At 47.2% G+C, this 19728-nt stretch overlaps 1 protein-coding gene across 7 annotated transcripts in view; it reads left to right on the top strand.

The window, feature by feature from the left end:
• SPTBN1 (spectrin beta, non-erythrocytic 1) overlaps positions 1-19728 on the top strand; it is a 213146-nt gene that overhangs the window by 155134 nt on the left and 38284 nt on the right. For all 7 annotated transcript variants that reach the window (XM_061432375.1, XM_061432374.1, XM_061432377.1 and 4 more), the window contains 13 exons: positions 379-552; positions 4350-4441; positions 5870-5950; positions 6308-6423; positions 9615-9727; positions 10855-11042; positions 12049-12166; positions 13180-13338; positions 13956-14258; positions 16191-16344; positions 16982-17852; positions 17946-18083; positions 18867-19623. In XM_061432375.1, the coding sequence (XP_061288359.1) occupies positions 379-552; positions 4350-4441; positions 5870-5950; positions 6308-6423; positions 9615-9727; positions 10855-11042; positions 12049-12166; positions 13180-13338; positions 13956-14258; positions 16191-16344; positions 16982-17852; positions 17946-18083; positions 18867-19623 (3264 nt within the window). The remainder of the gene's footprint in view (positions 1-378; positions 553-4349; positions 4442-5869; positions 5951-6307; positions 6424-9614; positions 9728-10854; positions 11043-12048; positions 12167-13179; positions 13339-13955; positions 14259-16190; positions 16345-16981; positions 17853-17945; positions 18084-18866; positions 19624-19728) is intronic.

Here is a 19728-nt window from a genome sequence, read left to right on the forward strand (position 1 = left end):
CAGCCAGAAAATCCTCAGCGGTGTTCTGCCATGCATCTGCAAAAATTCCATGGATGGCAGTGCTAGCTATGAAATTCTTTGTGAAAATTGGGCTCCTTTTTCTCTGAACTTCCAGCTTCCATGCTCACGTAAATTATGTCACTTCCATGATAAAACAAACCTCTGAAGGGTGATCGGTTACCATCCCTTAAGTAAACTTCTCTTTTTCTCTTTCTTAGTATTAGATAAATACTGAATGAACATATATTTTTTTAACATTTTGGTGTGGGTTGGAGAGCGCTGCGTGAATGGGCCTATGTGAACTCTCTGGACTGTAGCTCTGAGCTGATTTCTGCCCTCCTGGATGATCTGTTTCTACCTTCTGCTCTTCTGTTTTAGCCTAAACCCACCAAGGGACGAATGCGCATCCACTGTCTGGAGAATGTGGACAAGGCCCTTCAGTTCCTGAAGGAGCAGAGAGTCCATCTTGAGAACATGGGGTCCCACGACATCGTGGATGGAAACCACCGGCTGACCCTCGGCCTCATCTGGACCATCATCCTGCGCTTCCAGGTAAGGGACTCGGCCTGGCCACCGGGCCTCCCTGCCGAGTGTGAGCATCCCTGCAAAACTGGGCTCCCCTTCCAGGGCGACCAGAAGGACCAGGTGGAAATGGCATCTCAGAGTCAGGTGTGCTGCACATCACATTCGGCTGCCCTCTGGGCATGTGGCAGCTGCTATCTTCTCCCTCAGTTTTGCTGCTCCTGAAAGTCTCGACTCTCTTGGCAGTTAAGGGGGTTTCTGGGCCTAGTCTCAGCCCACCACTGGTGTCTGCTACTCAGCTTTCAGGAGCAGAGGTGTATAGGTGTGGTCAACGCTAGGTTACTACTGGTAGACTATCTGAACTTCAACAGATCATGGTATGCGTTGCAGAATATTTTAGGCTAAGCTGCATAGGATTGTGACATCTGTGTGGGTTCTGTTTTCACCTTCTCATTCTCCTTTGGGTGTAAGGAAGCAGTTTTCAGGGGAGTGTGCAGAAGCCTTATGCTCGTTTGAACTGACGATTTTATGGGTTTGTTATACCCAGGGGTAAGGTTATAAGTATAGAAACACTCTCAAGGTCATTCTGTCAATTTGCTTCACTTTGTGAGGGGAGGGAGGAGCCTTGCAAGGATCACGAGGCCAGTCAGGGCTGCCACGCTTGCTTCTGACCCCTAAGGAGAGAGCTCAGCCTTTCCTGTCTGTGTGGCACCTCCGGCCTGATGACTGGTTCTTTCTCCAGGCTGTTGCTTCATGCTTCTGCTTTTCAATTAAAATCTGAAACGCAGGAAACGCTTCTTACCTAGTATCAGGTTACTTTGCAAACAAAAGTTCTAACAGTTCTCTCTTCTCAGAGTCTGTTTTCTGTGTCTTCCCTCTTCGTTAAGCCCCTCTGATGATGCTTGATTGATTTTTTCTTCCCTAGGTAAATAAAAAGCTCACCAACAAAGAGCCACAACAGAAATCACATTATTCAGTTCAGTTCAGTTCAGTTCAGTCGCTCAGTCGTGTCCGACTCTTTGCGACCCCATGCCTCCCTTTATATTCTTACTAAAATGCTGAAATCACCCTCTAACCCGTCGCTTTCCTTCTCGCTTCCCTTGGGATTGGGCTGTAGCTTAGTGGTGTGGGTGGGTATGTGGAAGGAGGCTAGGGGTCTAAACCAGAGCTGTTCAGAACCTGAATGGGGGGTTCCTAAGCCTGGACCGATAGATCATCTGACTTCTTGGGAAGGCTTTTTACTCACTCAGGTTCCCAGGTTCCAGCCCCCAGTGCTTCTGATTAAATGGGTCTGAACGGAACTGAACTGAGGCCAGGAACCATTGTTGAAGATGACATTATTAATGGAGTGACTTTATTTTGCAAACAGAACTCTTCTATAGGTTTCTGTTGTTTGGTTCCTGAATGATTTGAAAATAGAGTGAAACACCATTAAATTCACTGATCACTGCTCTTGGCCTTAGGCCAACAGAGGTGAACTGAGCAGGCCCTCCTTGGGCCTTGCCTCAATTCCCTGGAGTAAGAAGTTCTGTTTCTCTTGCCTTTGGCCTGTAATCAGAGCGTGGAAGGGCATCCTGACAATGGCCTCCCTTGACAGCAGGTTGGTGCCCACAGCCCTTGGGTTGTGAATTGGGTTGAGTCACTGACTAATTAATTTCTGGCCAGCTTGCCTTTTTCTGTGCTTAAACCTGTAAATGCCAATACGTACTTTCTCCCTTTCCTCTAAGGAAAGAAACACAGGCTTATGTCACTGCATGGCCTGTGGGGATTGGTGTCTGCCATGCCCCTGCCTCCTGAAGCAGTTTTATCAATCCATCCCCTGTTCTGCAAACACTTACTGACTCCTCCCCAGCCAAGGCCTAGCTAACATTCTGCCTCCTCTGTGAGGCTTCCCCACGTATTTGCAGAGACCTCTCTCCCCACCACCCCCCAGCTCCTGAATGTACAATCTTGTCTTATATTACCTGTGTGTGTGTGTGTGTGTGTGTGTGTGTGTGTGTATGTGTCCAGGAGCCCCCAAGGTGTGGCCAGCCCTGATGTGTGTATCAGGTGTGCATTAAATACCAATGGTGACTGACAGGTTTTATGCTGCTTTCCCTTTAAAAGAGAGTAAAAGATGATGTGAGAAACTGGAATAAAGGTCTTTGAGTTTGCTTAGTCCACATAGGGAGATGTCTTCATTTCAGAAGGGTAGGTTCTGTTTCTGAATGACCTAGTCTGAAAACAGATTCCATTCCTGAAATAGAGGAAAGCTGATGGAGGTTAATGTGTAAAATTCCACCTGCTTTCCTAGTAAGTCTGTGTTTTACCCCTTGAGCGAGGGTTACTCTTGCATACTCTTTGTAGTTTAGAATTTATGCAAACTCAAGACTTCTCTTGGAGAATTTTTTTAGAAGCGTAATAATTTCAATTTCTAGGTGTTTTTCCTAGTTGAAAGTTTCTAATTTTTTAATCTTACACGTGTCTCTGTTTTATCCTCTTCCTACCTCTTTTTCCTAAAAAGAATTCTGGGGTATGTTTCTAGATTAGATGGAAAGACCTTTGACAGGGGCCAGGACTGGAAAACTTGGAATGGTTAGAACTGAGAGAGAATGGATGGCCTTCTAGGCTGAGACCATTTTCCTGCACTCCGTTCCACATTTTATTAGTATAGTCAAGGAAACTGAAGACAGAAGAGCATTCAGAGCATTTGTCTAAAAATCACATAACTGGTAGGCAGCCCGTGATCCAAAGAGCTGACATGTAGGTTTCCTTACTAAGAGCCCAGCTCTCCATATTTTGCATTTCTTCAAGTGCACAGCAGTGCCCTGAGATAGCCACTCCTCAGTGGGGAAGCCGAGGAACTCACTCAAGGACACGAAGTATGTGAGGGAACCTGGATTCAAACCTAGGAAGTCTGACTTTGGTCCTAGTAGACCAGGCTCTACGTCCTGTTGAGATTCAGCAGACTATGAGTACCTTACGAATATAGGCTGTCTTAGTCCGTTGTACCTTACGAATATAGGCTGTCTTAGTCCGTTCAGGTTGCTAAACAAAGTGCCTCAGGCTGGGTGGCTTCCAAGCAATAGACATTTATTGTTTACGGTTCTGGAGGCTGGAAGTCTGGGACTAGAGTACCAGCAAGGTCAAAGGACAGCCCACTTATAGGTCACAGACTTCTCATTGTGTCCTCACTTGGTGGAGGGCTCTAGGAAGCTCTCTGGAGCCTCTTTTATAAAGCACGCATCCCATTCATGAGGCCCAGGACCCCCAAAGTCCCTACCTCTTCATAATCACTTTTTTGAGGGGATTAGGGTTTGAGCATAAGAATTAATGAGAGTTGGGAGCACAAATATTCAGACCATGTAGCACAGAGCATGGAAGCACAGCATTTAAGGGCACTGTTTCTCTGAGAGTTTGGGTCAGTTTTCAGGAAATGGTGCATACACAGTCCTCATCAACAAAGGACTCACTGACTCTGGTGTGGGAAATTTTTGGTTGTGCAAAAACAGTATTTTCATAGAGTATGCTGGGATTCAAAGTGTACCATACCAGCCACCATTCTAGCCTGTGGTTGAGAAAGATGGGCTATGCTGGGAGTAGAAATGACCCCTGATAGGTTCTAGGAAGTCATGGCAGGTAACTAGTCTTCACTTTACTCTTTGTGCAAAGTACAGAACCTAGTTCTGGTTGTTATTTCCAAGAAGGGAACCCTGGCTTCAGAAAGCAGTTTTCATTGATCCTCAGAGTAGACATTCTGCAAGGCTAGGTGTTGACCTAAAGTTTACTCATTATGTATATGCAGACCTGACATATCTGTTCGTCTAATATTTCTCTGTAAACCTTAGATCCAGGATATCAGTGTAGAAACTGAAGACAACAAAGAGAAGAAATCTGCCAAGGATGCTTTGCTCTTGTGGTGCCAGATGAAGACAGCTGGGTGAGCATGAACCTGGGATTTAGGGGCTGCTTCTCCCCAGACTCAGTTTTAGCAGAGTCGTCACTTGACCGGTGTTGACAAGTATCTTTTCCACTGCTTCCACTGAGATGTCTTGTTAACTTGTAAGCGGTTGAGACGTTGACATTTCAGCTAGCTCTTGCGACGGAATGAGTTGATTTATATTCTGGACCTGTCATCTGCACAATCATTTTTCTTCTGTTTGATTATTAAGGAAGTTCCAGAGAGAATTTTATCTTGAATTTTAAAACCCTGAAACTGTGTTTAAAAATCTCATCCATGGTATTTGTAAAAGTTGTGGGCTTTCTCCTCTAAGTTCTGTGCTTTGGGAAGTTTTGTGCAGTAAACTTAAGTGGACAAATGTAATGTACAAACTTAATCTCTGTATGTTATCTGAGTTTGCCTGCCTTTAGTCTTTCATTGAAATTTCAGTGAAGATATTTCTTAGAGAACTGCATCTTGTTTATTGCTCACTGAAACTGTTGAAGCTCCCAAGTACTAACTGAGAACTGGTTTTGTCCCAGGTTGATTTTATTTTTTTTTTTTTAGTTTCTATTGAATTTGTTACCATATTTCTTTTGTTGTTTATGTTCTGAGTTTCTGGCCATGAGGCATCTGAGATCTTAGCTCCCCAACTGATCAGGGATGCAGGGATCAAACCCACATCCCCTGAATTGGAAGACAAAGTCCTAACCCTTGGGCCACCAGGGAAGTCCCCCAGGTTAATCTTGTAGGTCAGGGCTACATGGAAGACAGTTGTAACTGTAATGGGCATGATCAGTCAGTGATAACTGTGGAAACCATAAAGAGTGTAAGGCTTAGTAAGGGGATCAAGTGAGGAATGAACTTTTAATCAGCCACGGATAAAAAGTTATTAATAATCAATATAGTGTAGAGTAGCTGATTGATTGTTGGTAAGCATTATAGGGAAGTGTTTCAGGAAGGTACTTGATTTATGAAACTTCATCCAGTTCAGTGATATAAGGAAGAAGGAAAGCTGAGTGTTTGAACAGGTAACCCCAGCTACTTCCTCTCCCTAAGTGATGTGTGCACTCAGGTATCGTGTTTGCAGGCTTCTCATAGCTGTGCTGGGGGCATGGAAAGCCAGTGAAGCAAGGAAGCCTTGGAGGCATCTAGTCAGGGTTGCCTTTTTCTCAGTAAGCGTGGTGTTTTCAATCGAGGACACAGATCACAGGTTGAAGTTACCAAGAAAGCCATGTGAATATGTATTTGTTTTTATTTTTCAACAAGCAGAAGTTTAGGCAATCTTAGCTTCAGCTTGATTGTCTTCAGTGTCTTTATTTCGTTACTGTCTCACATTTTCTCAGTACCAACAGGCTTTTCTTTAAACACTGCATTTAGCAAAACACAGAACTTTATTTGGTAGTTACCTTGTGTTGTGTTTCTTAGGTACCCCAACGTCAATATTCACAATTTCACAACCAGCTGGAGGGATGGCATGGCCTTCAATGCACTGATACACAAACACCGGTGAGTCCTTCGCGGTCACGCTGACCACATGGGGAGAGAATGTTGACACCCTTTTATAGCCAACCAGGGTGATGTTCCATCTTCACATTCGTTGCCTTAGATTTGCACCACGGTGGAAATCCCTGCCTTCTACTTGAGAGTGGGAGAGAGTGTGTAAAGTGTCCCAAACAAAGGAAACGAGTCTGCCAATTCTCTTCAGTTCTCTTAATAAACTTTGAGGTTGTTTATTCAAAACTTGGGTTTCATTGTTTGATGATTAAATAATATCTAGGTTTTTACTCCTAAGTGGACACCATTGGTCTCATGGCGTGTTTTCAAGCTGCGGTTTCTGTTATGTTCCACTGTTGTTCTCCACAGGCCTGACTTGATAGATTTTGACAAACTAAAGAAATCCAATGCACACTACAATCTGCAGAACGCCTTTAACCTGGCAGAGCAACACCTTGGCCTCACTAAACTCTTGGACCCCGAAGGTAAGGAGTCGAGGGGTGTAAGAGGAGTAAATAAAAAATCTGCTTCATGTTGGTTTGTTTACGGGCACCGTGTGCTTTGGGAATTATCTAAGGAAGAGGAGCCTAATGTTGGTCTATGAATTACTTGAGGATTTGTGTAAAGGATTATACCTGAAAAGGCTTTGAAAGGTGAGTATGATTTAAACATGTTCCAAAGGAGAGGTCATGGTAGGCAGAGGGATTTATATGAGCAGAGGAACCAAGAAAGAGGAAGGTATAACAGGGGACTAACAGTTCATTGCGGGTAGTATTAGCTTAGCAGCAGGAAAAATACAACCAGAAAGATGAGTGGGGGCCCATCAGGTAACAGTTTTTCGAGGTTATTCAGTAGGCAGTGGGGAGTCACCATAGGTGCTTAGCCTCTGTGTTTAAGGAAGAGGGCGTGAGCAGGCTCTCCGCACTTGTTGGTTGACTGATAGTCGGCCCACTGGAGCAAGAGCGTGGTTTGGCCTGAGGGCAGGAAGGTTTAGGAGCCTCCTTAGCAGACTGCGCAGTATTTGCTTCTGGGTAAGAAGAACTTAAATGAGGACAGTGCACCAGGAGCCTGTGGGTGGCAGAAAGAGTAACACGCAGTCCCTCCTTGTGGCCCGCTGCTTGGTGGCACAGCACCTTACTCTGCACAGAACCAGCCTCTCTCTGCCCCACAGATCCCTGCAGCAGAACCTCAGAGACTGACTGTGGACGACACAGAGCAGACCTGTCTGGGGCAATCCAATGGGCTGTAACTCCTTTATTAACAAAATCCTAATTGTAGGCTTCATCTTAACATGAGCTATCATAATGTTTTCTCGTTTGGAGAAGTATTCAAAATGCAAAAGGATTTGTTTGTAGGGATGGAGCTTTTTAGATGCTCTCAGCTGTGAGCAGATACTGAGAAAAAGCTGTTTGTGAGTGAAAGTTTAAAGTTCTTACAAATATAGAACAGGAAGTTAAACTCCCCAAGGGCAGATCGAGGTCATGAGGCTGCCAGGCAGGCTTCTTGCTATTTTCCAGTGCATCAGATTCCCTGATAGGTTTACTGCAGGAAGCTGAGATAAAATTATCTTTGTGCCAGCCCGTTAAGTGATTTCTCAATATAAACACAAAACTAAAATTCCTTTGGCTGTGATAAATCTTTGTACTTAACCCCTGCCTTACTGTGGAAAGACATCCTCCCTGAGCCATAGATGCTGAGATAAACAATCTTTTTTTGAAATCACTGTGATAAAAAATTTAATAACTTGCTCATTAGTTGATCTTTCTAATCACCACCCACTATGAAAAGGGGATTGATGTTCCCCAGGTCATTTGAAGACAAGGAGCTAAAAAAAGCAGTTGCTGTCATTCATCCTGTGGTTTTGATCTTGATTATTAGTTGTCCCTAGCTATTGTTAGTTGCCCAGTGTCCCAGAGAGCATCCGTTTAAATACAATTGTAAACAAGTTTAAAAAGGTCTTGCCTGCTCACTCCTTCCCAGTCATTTCCCATTTTGTGTTTATTAAATTATACACAGGGCCAGGGCCGGCACTTTTTCCCTGACCTTCCTCCAGTTCTGACTCCGTGGGGCCCACATTGACAGAGCCAGACACAGGAGTTGGTCACGGGGGCCCTGGAGTGGGAAGAGTAGCTGTGGCCCCCTCTTCTATTGGCTGCCTCAGTGATCCTGGGCAGGGAGCTTTCCCACCCTGTGCCCCGGTGGTCTTGTCTTTAAGAGAAACAACCCTATCCACTTCTATCCTCCTGGCAGCAGTGGAGGTGCACAAGTGAATGCACATTGAGGAAAGAGCCCACTGTGTCAGCAAAGAGCGTTCTATGTGTTCTCTCCTCTGTGTATCCTGAACTGAGTACCTCCATCATTGCCATACCCCAAAGACTGGCCACCTTCATTCATTTGCTCCATCCCTCAATAAATACTTATTGACCACTCACTCTCTATATATACAGCACGTTAGGAGGGCAGGGGCAGAGTGGCACTCAGTCTTACAAGACTAATGAAATGTGCATAAGTAATCATAGAGCCTGACAGAAAGCAGAGTATAAACAAAGTCCTTTAGAGGACAGAGGAGACAGTCATTCCAGCTAGAAATGACTGTGAGGGAGTGTTAGTTTCTAAACTGGACCTAGAGGATAGGAAGAATGTGATGGGGGAAGGGAAGGCTCTTTCAGGAAAAGGGAAGTTGAAAGTGGAAGGAATATTGGAAATTGCTGGGGTGGTGATGGTGAATAGTTCAATTTGGTTCGGATCTATGGCGCCTTAGAAGAACTAGTAGGCTATAGAGTGAGAAATGTCTAGAATGGTGCTTGCCACTTAGAGGAAGCTTGATAAATATTTGATGGATGGATGAAAGGAAGGAGGGAGGGAAGGAAAGTTACGGGAAGTTGTAGAGGACTTCGGGACTTATTTTTCAGACTGCAGGGCACTTTTTAAGTAGTTTGGGCTTAGAGGAAGTATGCTCACAGCTCTGCGTCTGGAACATCAGCTGGGTGCAGTGTGTAAAGGGAATTGAGTAGCAGGGAGACCCATTGAGGAAGCCATTGCTTCAGGTCGGGCTATGTGACCGTGAGAGTCTGACCTGAGAGTGACAGTAGATTCTGTGAATAGAATCCTTTGGTCTCAGCCCTGGTGACTGACTAAATATGAGTAACAAGGAGATAAAGATGTCCATAGGCTTAGTGACTGGGAAAAACTCTGGTGCCATTGGCCAAAATAAGAAGCACAGAGCAACCTGGGGGTAGGGGAGGTGAACATGGTGTGTCTGGGTAGTACCCACATCGCTGAGTTATCTGACTCAATTCTAACTATGTTATTCATTTCCATGTAGTAGTTTGTGTGTATTTCATCATCTCAGTGGCCTAGGATTCTTGAGAGAAAGAATCAGGTCTTTTAAGATTTTTGTCTAAGAAAAAAAAAAAAAAGAACAAAAAAAAGATTTTTATGTTTTTATTGGCAATAGGAGGCAGTTTTGAATGTTCATATAATAAAAGAGGCGGTGAGGTGGTTTCATCTTCGTTAGTTAGCCTTACAATCAGCACTCTGATGGCAGAACTTTCAAGCCCCCCAAAAATGAAGGCACGGGCCTGTTGAGTGTTGAGCAGCTCTTCTGGGTTGTTCCTGTTGCCTGGGTGGCAATGCAGTGAGCAGAGCACTGAACAGAATCTTCTCTGGGTTACAGATATCAGTGTGGACCATCCTGATGAGAAGTCTATTATCACTTACGTGGTGACTTACTACCACTACTTCTCAAAGATGAAGGCCTTGGCTGTTGAAGGAAAACGAATTGGAAAGGTGAGCTCACACCAGTCCTGTAAGTTGTGAGACGTATTGAAGATTTGTGTCTAAATGTGTCGCCACCATGCCTCAGATACTGAGGTGCTGGGAGTTCTTGATGAAGTTCACCAATGGCAGGGCAGTGGGCAGAAACCTGCCATCCCAAAGAGGAGCAGGAGGTGGGGGTGGTGGCTGAAACACTGAGGAAGAAAGTACAGGGGGTCTCACACCCAGGGCTTCCCTGCTGGCTCAGCTGGCAGAGGATCTGCCTGCAGCGTGGGAGACTCTGGTTCCATACCTGGGTTGGGAAGATCCCCTGGAGAAGGATAGGCTACCCACTCCAGTATTCTTGGGCTTCCCTTGTGGCTCAGATGATGAAGAATCCTCTTGCAATGCGGGAGATCTGAGTTCGATCCCTGAATTGGAAAGATCCCCTGGAGGCGGGCTTGGCAGCCCACTCCAGAATTCTTGCCTGAAGAATTCTGCCCCATGGACATAGGAACTTGGCAGGGGCTGTAGCCCATGGGGTTGCAAAGAATTGGACATGACTAAGCAATGCTGCACACAGGCACACAGACCCGAAACACCCCTCCCCTACAGCCTTGCCAGAAAATTGGATATTAAAAATCTGATTGAGTTGCCTGATGTTATAGATGTGAAAATCCTACTTAACATGCTTGGAAAGGCCTTAGAATAAGGCTTTTAAAATTTTTTTGTTTGGCTGATGCTCCCGTGCCATATATTTCAAAACACCTCAGACCAGAGGACCTTGTCTTCCCAGTGCAATTGAATGGAAAATCCACAGGCATTCATGGAATATGACCAAACCAAATAGAGCCCTTTTTGTTTCTCTAGGAATTTTGGAGCCCAGGCATCAGGAATCATTCAGGATCTTAAACCCTTTGCCTGGGGGTTGGGAGGTTACAGAACCAATTACAGTTGAGTTAAGCTGTCATTGCTCACAAATAATAGCCACAGTTTGAGTGCCTATTAGCAAATGGTTCTTGGAGTTTAGTGCCAAAGTCTTGGAGAACCATTTCAAAGCCAGTCATTAAGCATGTGCCGCCTCTTGGAGGGCTGCAGTCAGGTTCCCCTTACGTAGTGATACTATCTTGCTTTTCCATTTTTCTAACCCTTGTTTACAGGTGCTTGACAACGCTATTGAAACAGAAAAAATGATTGAAAAGTATGAGTCCCTTGCCTCTGACCTTCTGGAGTGGATTGAACAAACTATCATTATTTTGAACAATCGCAAATTTGCCAACTCACTCGTTGGGGTCCAGCAGCAGCTTCAGGCGTTCAACACTTACCGCACTGTGGAGAAGCCCCCCAAGTAAGATGCAGATTGGAATGCATTACCCTTCCTACAACCACAGATCCCTTTTTTCTGATTCACATGGTCTCATCTCAAAGTGAATGCCTTTCCCCAGTGGCCTGTCCTATTTCTTTTCATCTGAGTCTGTGTTGCTGAGATTTATTACAAATTGTACCCACTGTGAGCCCTTTCCAGTAGAAATGTGCCACTGGGACATGTGATACATGAGAATCCTAAGAAATGGTGCAGGTCCCCAGTTCCTTCTCCTGAGCGCTTGTGCCTACTGTCTTTCAGAATTCCATCGTTTCTGGATTTTAGAGAAATAGCAGATATGTTGTGTGTTATAAACCTCCAGGTAGTCTGAGGCTGTTACTCATAATCAAGCCCACTAACGTATCAGTAGCAAAACATGTAAATATTCACAAAGTGTGAATGAAGAAAAGATAGTTTCATATCAGTTCAGATCAGGTTTTGTTGTCCCCCCCCCAGAGTTTGATTGTTCACATATTTTAAAAATTCATAATTGCCCAATAAGCATTGTGGATCTTATCTCTTGCTTATTATGACTAGAGTCATTCCTCCTTTTTTCTGAAAACTCCACTCAGTAGTAAATTCCTGGCTAAAGTCCCTGCAGCCTGTTGACAGTGACACTAGGTGGTTGTTTGAAATAATCCTTGTTGAATGCATTCAGCTGTGAAGCAAGTTCATCATCCAGGGTTGGTGTCTAAATTTTGATGGAGTTGATTAACAAAAGAGTAGCACTCTGTGCCCCCAAATGTAAATGTCAGGAACAGTAACCACCCGCAAGAAAAACCCCACATTGGGCACATATTGAGGTCTGCGGTACCCAAAAACTGTGGTTTCTGTAACACACACGTATTTCGCATAAATCAGGATGGTGAGAAATGGCTTTTAAAATTGCGAGGCTGCATGAAGTGTCTTTTTCTCCAGAAGCAGATGAGTTTTCCCCTTTGAAGAAACAAAATATAGTAGATAATGTTTGTGGCTGGTTTTCTCTGCCTAGATTTACTGAGAAGGGGAACTTGGAAGTCCTGCTTTTCACCATTCAGAGCAAGATGAGGGCCAATAACCAGAAGGTCTACATGCCCCGGGAGGGGAAGCTCATCTCTGACATTAACAAGGTATAAGACCCATCCATCTGGCCTGCTCTGTGGGCCCCAGCCTCCTGTAGGTTTTCTGGTGCTCTCAGTGGGTCTTGATTGCTGAGAGATCTTGGAAGACCCCTTCCTGGCCCGTCGAGTTACTGAGTGACAGTCGTTGCTCAGATAGTGCTCAGGATCAGTGGAGTGCTTGTGGTGATTTGGGGGACTTTACTGGAGGTTTGGGGGGATGTTAGATTTTATCAAACCAGGTTTAGCCTGTTTACCTTGCTACTCAGATCCACAGTCAGTGTACCTCTCATCTGTCCCAGGCTGCTGGCTCAACCATCTTTCAATTGCAGAGAGGAGAATTCAAAACCTTATGTATCTGGAATCCCTAGAGGTTAGGGCTTAGGATTTTGACTCCTTCTTTCAGGGAAGCTGTCAAAAAAATTGTTTCTATACCTGTTATGTCTGCAAGTATTTCATTTCATTATTTTTAAGCAGAAACTTGAAAAAAATCTGGAACCATGATCAGTTGTACACATTTAGATATCTTTTAAGAGGACTTTGTTAAATAATGTGAAATAAGATATTTCACAGGAATGAATTTAATTGGTGAGGATTTAGAAAAAAACACTCAGATCTATGAATTAAAAATAAGTGGCTCAGAGTGCAGTGAATGAAAGATTGATAATGTGATTTCTTAGAAGAAGTCGTTTATCTTTTTTATATGCTGAGAGCTGTTGAAGATACTTTGCTTCCTCTCAATGAAAGTTAAGAGATTTGTAACTTAAGTTACGTTGTTCTGTATCTTCACTGTTTTGTTTTCCAGATGTAACACAGGATCTTTAAATTTAGATAGGGGAGAGTATTCCCATGGGACTCAACTGAGAGACAATGATTTTTTTTCCCCAAGGCTAAGAGTCACTGAGGGTGGGAATGGGATTCCCCTTTTAAGTTCTTAGGTCTTTTTGAGAAGCACTGGCTGTTAACTGCAGCCTAGGAGTGGTTCCTTGAACGTAGCCAGAAACCATTCTCTTTCATTTCCATAGGCCTGGGAAAGACTGGAAAAAGCAGAACACGAGCGAGAACTGGCCCTGCGAAACGAGCTCATAAGACAGGAGAAACTGGAACAGCTCGCCCGCAGATTTGACCGCAAGGCAGCTATGAGAGAGACCTGGCTGAGCGAGAACCAGCGTCTGGTGTCCCAGGTCTGCTCCGGAACTGTGTCCCTCAGAACCTAGGCCACGCCCAGGGGCCTTCGGACAGCTGTTGTCCACATCCAGCATCCCATCTCATCCACTTCCCATGGAGAGGATGTTTATGATTTCCAATACAGTTTCTCTTCTACTATTTATCTAACTTTTCAGAGATCTGGAAGTAACTCAAACAAAGTTTGTTGAGAGCTAGTGGGTGTGTGTGACCATTCATATTTGTATAGTTTTTAAAATTTTCTCTTTCTTCCAGCCTTTGGCCTTCAAGGCAGCTAGACTGGCCTTGAAATAAACCAGTGGCTCCTTTTCTTCTTGGCTCAGCATAAGCCATCACCTGCTCCAATCTCATAGGTCAGGTGCTGCATACATGCCTCACACCTCTGTAAAGTGAGGTGTCACTGGTTTGCTCTGGGCCCATGAGCAGTTCTGCGGGCCTCAGGGAAGGCAGAGTCCAGTGGGATCAGGACTCTGGAGTCAGTGTTTGACTTTGGAGGCCCCCCACCCCCCAAAATTAATGGGTGTGCTCAGGACTCCACTTCCATTTTCTGTTTTTTGATTGCGCACTGATGGCTTTTGAATTTTGTGTTTGTTTTTTCTGTTCCCTTATCTCTTAGGACAACTTTGGATTTGACCTTCCTGCTGTTGAGGCCGCCACGAAAAAGCATGAAGCCATTGAGACTGACATCGCTGCATACGAGGAGCGCGTGCAGGCTGTGGTGGCTGTGGCCAGGGAACTGGAGGCAGAGAACTACCACGACATCAAGCGCATCACAGCACGGAAGGACAACGTCATCCGGCTCTGGGAGTACCTGCTGGAGCTGCTCAGGGCCCGGAGACAGCGCCTCGAGATGAACCTGGGGCTGCAGAAGATATTCCAGGAAATGCTGTACATCATGGACTGGATGGATGAAATGAAGGTAAAAGACATGCCTGCCTACAGGCTGGAGCTCATTCAGTCAGGCCTCTCTTCTGGGCCCCGCCTACTAACCCCCAACACACAGTAATGCCCCTGGTCTAGTCGCCCACATACAGCCAGCAAAGGGCCATGTCACTCATGGGAAGGCTTGTTGGCTCACATGTTAAATGAGCTGTGAAGTGAGAAGTTGTAACAGGACCAGTTCCATAGCTGAAGGTCTGCTGCTGTGACTCAGATCTAATTTAGATAGATTCCATAGTAGGTGATCAGTAATTGTGATTTTCTGTGGTTTTAATTCTTTAGCATTGAGCCAGATCTCTGTCTCATTGGTCTATGTATGAGTGGCTCTGCTTTGGGGAAGGGCCCAGGCAGGTGGTATAGAAGAGCAGGAGGCAGCGTGGACAGAGTGCAGCCCTGCCACCAGACAGCCAGAGTCCAGATCTTGAGTGCCACAGCTTTCCTGCCTTCCTCTGCAAGTGGAGGATGTGCTTACTGTCTCCCTCGTGCGGTTACAGAAAGAATTAAGTGTAGGACACGTGCATGTATCATAGGACGGGGGCTGGAGGGTCTGCCAGTGCTCCCCTTCTGTTACTGACAGCTCTGAGTATGGAGTTCCCAGCTCCCTCCTGACCCAGGAGGAGCCCTGCCTGTCCTGTCCTCTGATGCAGGCCCCTGATGAGAGCTCACTCATGCCCAGCCATTCTCCTCCAGCGTTCAGCCCCGTAGCCAGGGCAGAGTAGGGCAGTTTTCAGGCAGGACCATGAAGCCTCCTTTATCTCGCACACTGTGTTCATTTCCAAGCTTGACCTCCTGTGAGATTTCCTTCCTGGGATGTAAGCCCTTTCTTGTGCTTACCTCTTGAACTGTTCCTGGCAAGGGTAGCAAGGTCACTTCATACCATTAGTTTTTCCCTTTTATGGTCCCAGATTTGTGATGTTCTCATATATGTTCTCATTAATCTTAACCACCTAAAATAGAAATGTTCATAAAATCTAGCAGAGAGGTGCTTTGCACTTTAGAATTCATCCTCCACTTTGTAACTCAGATTGGGCCAGAGATCTCCTCATAAGTAAGAGTGAAGTAGAAATTCCATCTGGAGAGGATGTCTGATGAGACCACCCTTCTCCCCAAATTGGGGTGATGGAAGAAATGAAAGAAAATGTTAGCCTGTTCAAACTTAAACCTGAGACATTGCTTAGGGCGTTGTCCTAAGGATGATAGTCATCTGAGCTGACCCTGTTCTCCTTATTTGATTAAAGATGTGGTCTGTAAGGAGCTTCCCTAGTGGCTCAGATGGTAAAGCATCTGGCTGCAACATGGGAAACCCGGGTTTGATCCCTGGGTCAGGAAGATCCCCTGGAGAAGGAAATGGCAACCCACTCCAGTACTCTTGCCTGGAAAATTCCATGGATGGAGGAACCTGGTAGGCTACAGTCCATGGGATCTGTAAGCTTTTCCACCTGATGCCTTTTCCCATTGGCTGTGTAAGTACAGAGGTATACCAGACAAGGAGAGCATCCAGTTAAGGGGTCAGCAGCTTCGAGGAGATGTCTTTAAACTGTGATATGAAGCAGCTGTCACCTTTATTGTCTTTTCTTGAATAGTTGTTACTGTACCAGTTTCTTCTTGAAGGCCCAGTTTATTTCATACTGATGCCCTCTCCCTTCCTTTTTTTCCCCCCTATTCTATACTTTTTAGTGTAGGTTTGACTTCTTATTCAACATAAATGATCATTAGTTTGTTACGTCTTTCCTGCTGCTCTTGGGTTTGTTTTGCTCTGATTTTCTTGCCATCATCTTCCTTTAAAGATACGGGGAGGGTGGCTGGAGGGACAGTACAGCTTGGCTGCTGGCTTGCATCCTGTCCACAGATTATGAGACACTGAAGTCCAGGTTGCGCTCATGGTTGTCTTCTCTGTGCCTCTTGTGTACAGGTGCTGTTATTGTCTCAAGACTATGGCAAACACTTGCTCGGCGTGGAAGACCTGTTACAGAAGCATGCCCTGGTTGAAGCAGACATTGGCATCCAGGCAGAGCGGGTGAGAGGTGTCAACGCTTCTGCCCAGAAGTTTGCAACCGACGGGGAAGGTAAGGATGGACCGACCCCCACAGTACCTCCTCATCACCAGAGGCCCATCTCTAGAGACTTGGATGAGCTATGTGTGGTAGTGCAGCCTTGAAAGGTACCAGCCACTTGTGGGTTCCCAGTGGGCCATGTTGGGGATATAACATGATGCTGTAGGGTGGCCTTCTGAACACTTTTAACTCCTTCTTACATTTCTGAAATGGACCTATCTTTCCCTTCAGTACCCAAGTGCTACTTGCTTATGTTGGGCAGTGAACTTTGCCAGACCACACTCTGCACACCCACTGCCTGGCATGGCTCTCTTGGCTTTCACACCTGGTTGTGTAGATATTTGTTCTAAGTTTGTTTGGAAAGGATTGGTTTTGTGCATGTTCAGAAACATTTAAATGCAGCTGCCTTCTTGCTTATAGTTTGCCTCGTTTTTTGGTTCCTGAGTGACCCAAAAGAAAATAATACTTCGGGGGAAAAAAATAACATTGCTCCTCCCTCCTCTACCAATCAAGATTCTAGAAGGTGGCCCTGCACTTTGCATGAATGGGGGACCTAGGAACGAGAACAGGGGTGTAGCCGACTGCCTATTGTGCACGGGAGCCCATGCTACTGCTGTCACACCCATGTGCCCGCCTTGATGTTACACAGGTTACAAGCCCTGCGACCCCCAGGTAATCCGAGACAGGGTGGCCCACATGGAGTTCTGTTACCAAGAGCTTTGCCAGCTGGCGGCCGAGCGCCGGGCCCGCCTGGAAGAGTCCCGTCGCCTCTGGAAGTTCTTCTGGGAGATGGCAGAGGAGGAGGGCTGGATCCGGGAGAAGGAGAAGATCCTGTCCTCCGATGACTACGGCAAGGACCTCACAAGCGTCATGCGCCTGCTCAGCAAGCACCGGGCATTCGAGGATGAGATGAGCGGCCGCAGTGGCCACTTCGAGCAAGCCATCAAGGAGGGCGAAGACATGATCGCCGAGGAGCACTTCGGGTCAGAGAAGATCCGGGAGCGGATTGCCTACATCCGCGAGCAGTGGGCCCACCTGGAGCAGCTCTCGGCCATCCGCAAGAAGCGCCTGGAGGAGGCCTCGCTGCTGCACCAGTTCCAGGCGGATGCCGACGACATCGACGCCTGGATGCTGGACATCCTCAAGATCGTCTCCAGCAACGACGTGGGCCACGATGAGTACTCCACCCAGTCCCTGGTCAAGAAGCACAAGGACGTGGCGGAGGAGATCGCCAACTACCGGCCCACCATCGACTCGCTGCACGAGCAAGCCAGCGCCCTGCCCCAGGAGCACGCCGAGTCCCCCGACGTGCAGGGCCGGCTGGCGGGCATTGAGGAGCGCTACAAGGAGGTGGCCGAGCTGACGCGGCTGCGGAAGCAGGCGCTGCAGGACACTCTGGCCCTGTACAAGATGTTCAGCGAGGCCGACGCCTGTGAGCTCTGGATTGACGAGAAGGAGCAATGGCTCAACAACATGCAGATCCCAGAGAAGCTGGAAGACCTGGAGGTCATCCAGCACAGGTGAGCGGCTGCCGTGGCTTCGCCCACCCACCCTCCCACCCTGCACAGCTTCAGTGACCAAGCAGTGACCACTCTGTCGAATTGCCTTTGCAGATTCGAGAGCCTCGAACCGGAGATGAACAACCAGGCTTCCCGGGTGGCAGTGGTGAACCAGATTGCCCGGCAGCTGATGCACAGCGGCCACCCAAGTGAGAAGGAGATCAAAGCCCAGCAGGACAAGCTCAACACGAGGTGAGCGTGAGGGCAGTGGCGGCAGGCTGGTTCCTATGCCCAGCCAGGAGGCTCGGGGTTGGCCCCTGAGCCTCATGGTCAGGAATTTCCCGCATGGGGTCACGGACACTGTGGCGCCATTGTCATGGCATCAGCATTTGTCCTTTGACATACCTTGGTTTTCTGAGAAGTGTCCCTGGGGGCAGCGTGGTTCAGGGCATCCCTCCCCCATGTGGGAAGTGAGAGCCTGCGTGAGACCCATGCCCAGTATAGTGGGTCATGGCATCAAGGTGGCACTTCTGCTGTCCCTTTTAAAGTGACTTCTGGAACACTGTTTTAGCACGTTTGAGATGTAATTGGTGGACGAAAGTCCTAATTACCAAGGTAGACTTTTGTCCTGGTCTTACCTTTCTATTGAATAATACGTTTGAGTGGGTCGCGGTAGCAGCTGAAGCCTTGGGGGTATGGGGCATGTTTAGTAGGTGCAGCTTGGAGGTAAGAGGTGCATTGCAGTCAGGAGTTAAGTGACCTCAGGGGACAGATGTCTTGTCATTGCTCACCTTTCCGCTCTTTAAGGCCCTCTCCTTGTCAGGCTGCTTACAGATTAGAGTGTGTCCTTGAGCTTTTGCAATGGTGGTACTTGGTGTCCACATACTGAGGGACGTGGTTTTCCAAACAGTACGTAGTCAGAGCAGAGATGGCGGGAGAATGGCAGCTCTGACCATCACTATGAATTTCATTGTCCAGCCACCGCTTTTTGTCCTGTCTCTCACACTGCCTTCTCTGCCACCCTGGCACCCACAGGTGGAGCCAGTTCAGGGAGCTGGTGGACCGGAAGAAGGATGCTCTCCTCTCCGCCCTGAGCATCCAGAACTACCACCTCGAGTGCAACGAAACCAAGTCATGGATCCGGGAGAAGACCAAAGTCATCGAATCCACTCAGGACCTGGGCAACGACCTGGCGGGTGTCATGGCCCTGCAGCGCAAGCTGACTGGCATGGAGCGGGACCTCGTGGCCATCGAGGCGAAACTGAGTGACCTGCAGAAGGAGGCCGAGAAGCTGGAGTCCGAGCACCCCGACCAGGCCCAGGCTATCCTGTCTCGGCTGGCCGAGATCAGTGACGTGTGGGAGGAGATGAAGACCACGCTGAAGAACCGTGAGGCCTCCCTGGGAGAGGCCAGCAAGCTGCAGCAGTTCCTGCGGGACCTGGATGACTTCCAGTCCTGGCTCTCCAGGACACAGACGGCCATTGCCTCGGAGGACATGCCTAACACCCTGACCGAGGCTGAGAAGCTCCTCACGCAGCACGAGAACATCAAAAACGAGATCGACAACTACGAGGAGGACTACCAGAAGATGAGGGACATGGGCGAGATGGTCACCCAGGGCCAGACAGATGCCCAGTACATGTTCCTGCGGCAGCGGCTGCAGGCCCTGGACACAGGCTGGAACGAGCTCCACAAGATGTGGGAGAACAGGCAGAGCCTCCTCTCCCAGTCCCACGCTCACCAGCAGTTCCTGCGGGACACCAAGCAGGCCGAAGCCTTCCTGAACAACCAGGTAAAATCCCCCACCGCTTGGCGTGCTCCCCATCAGGCTGGGCCTCGGCTGCCTGTGGGCTGCTGGTTACACCTACTTCTGTGAAGTTAGAAGAGCAATGGGCAG

This window comes from Bos javanicus, chromosome 11, assembly GCF_032452875.1.
Source record: "Bos javanicus breed banteng chromosome 11, ARS-OSU_banteng_1.0, whole genome shotgun sequence".
NCBI lineage: Eukaryota > Metazoa > Chordata > Mammalia > Artiodactyla > Bovidae > Bos > Bos javanicus.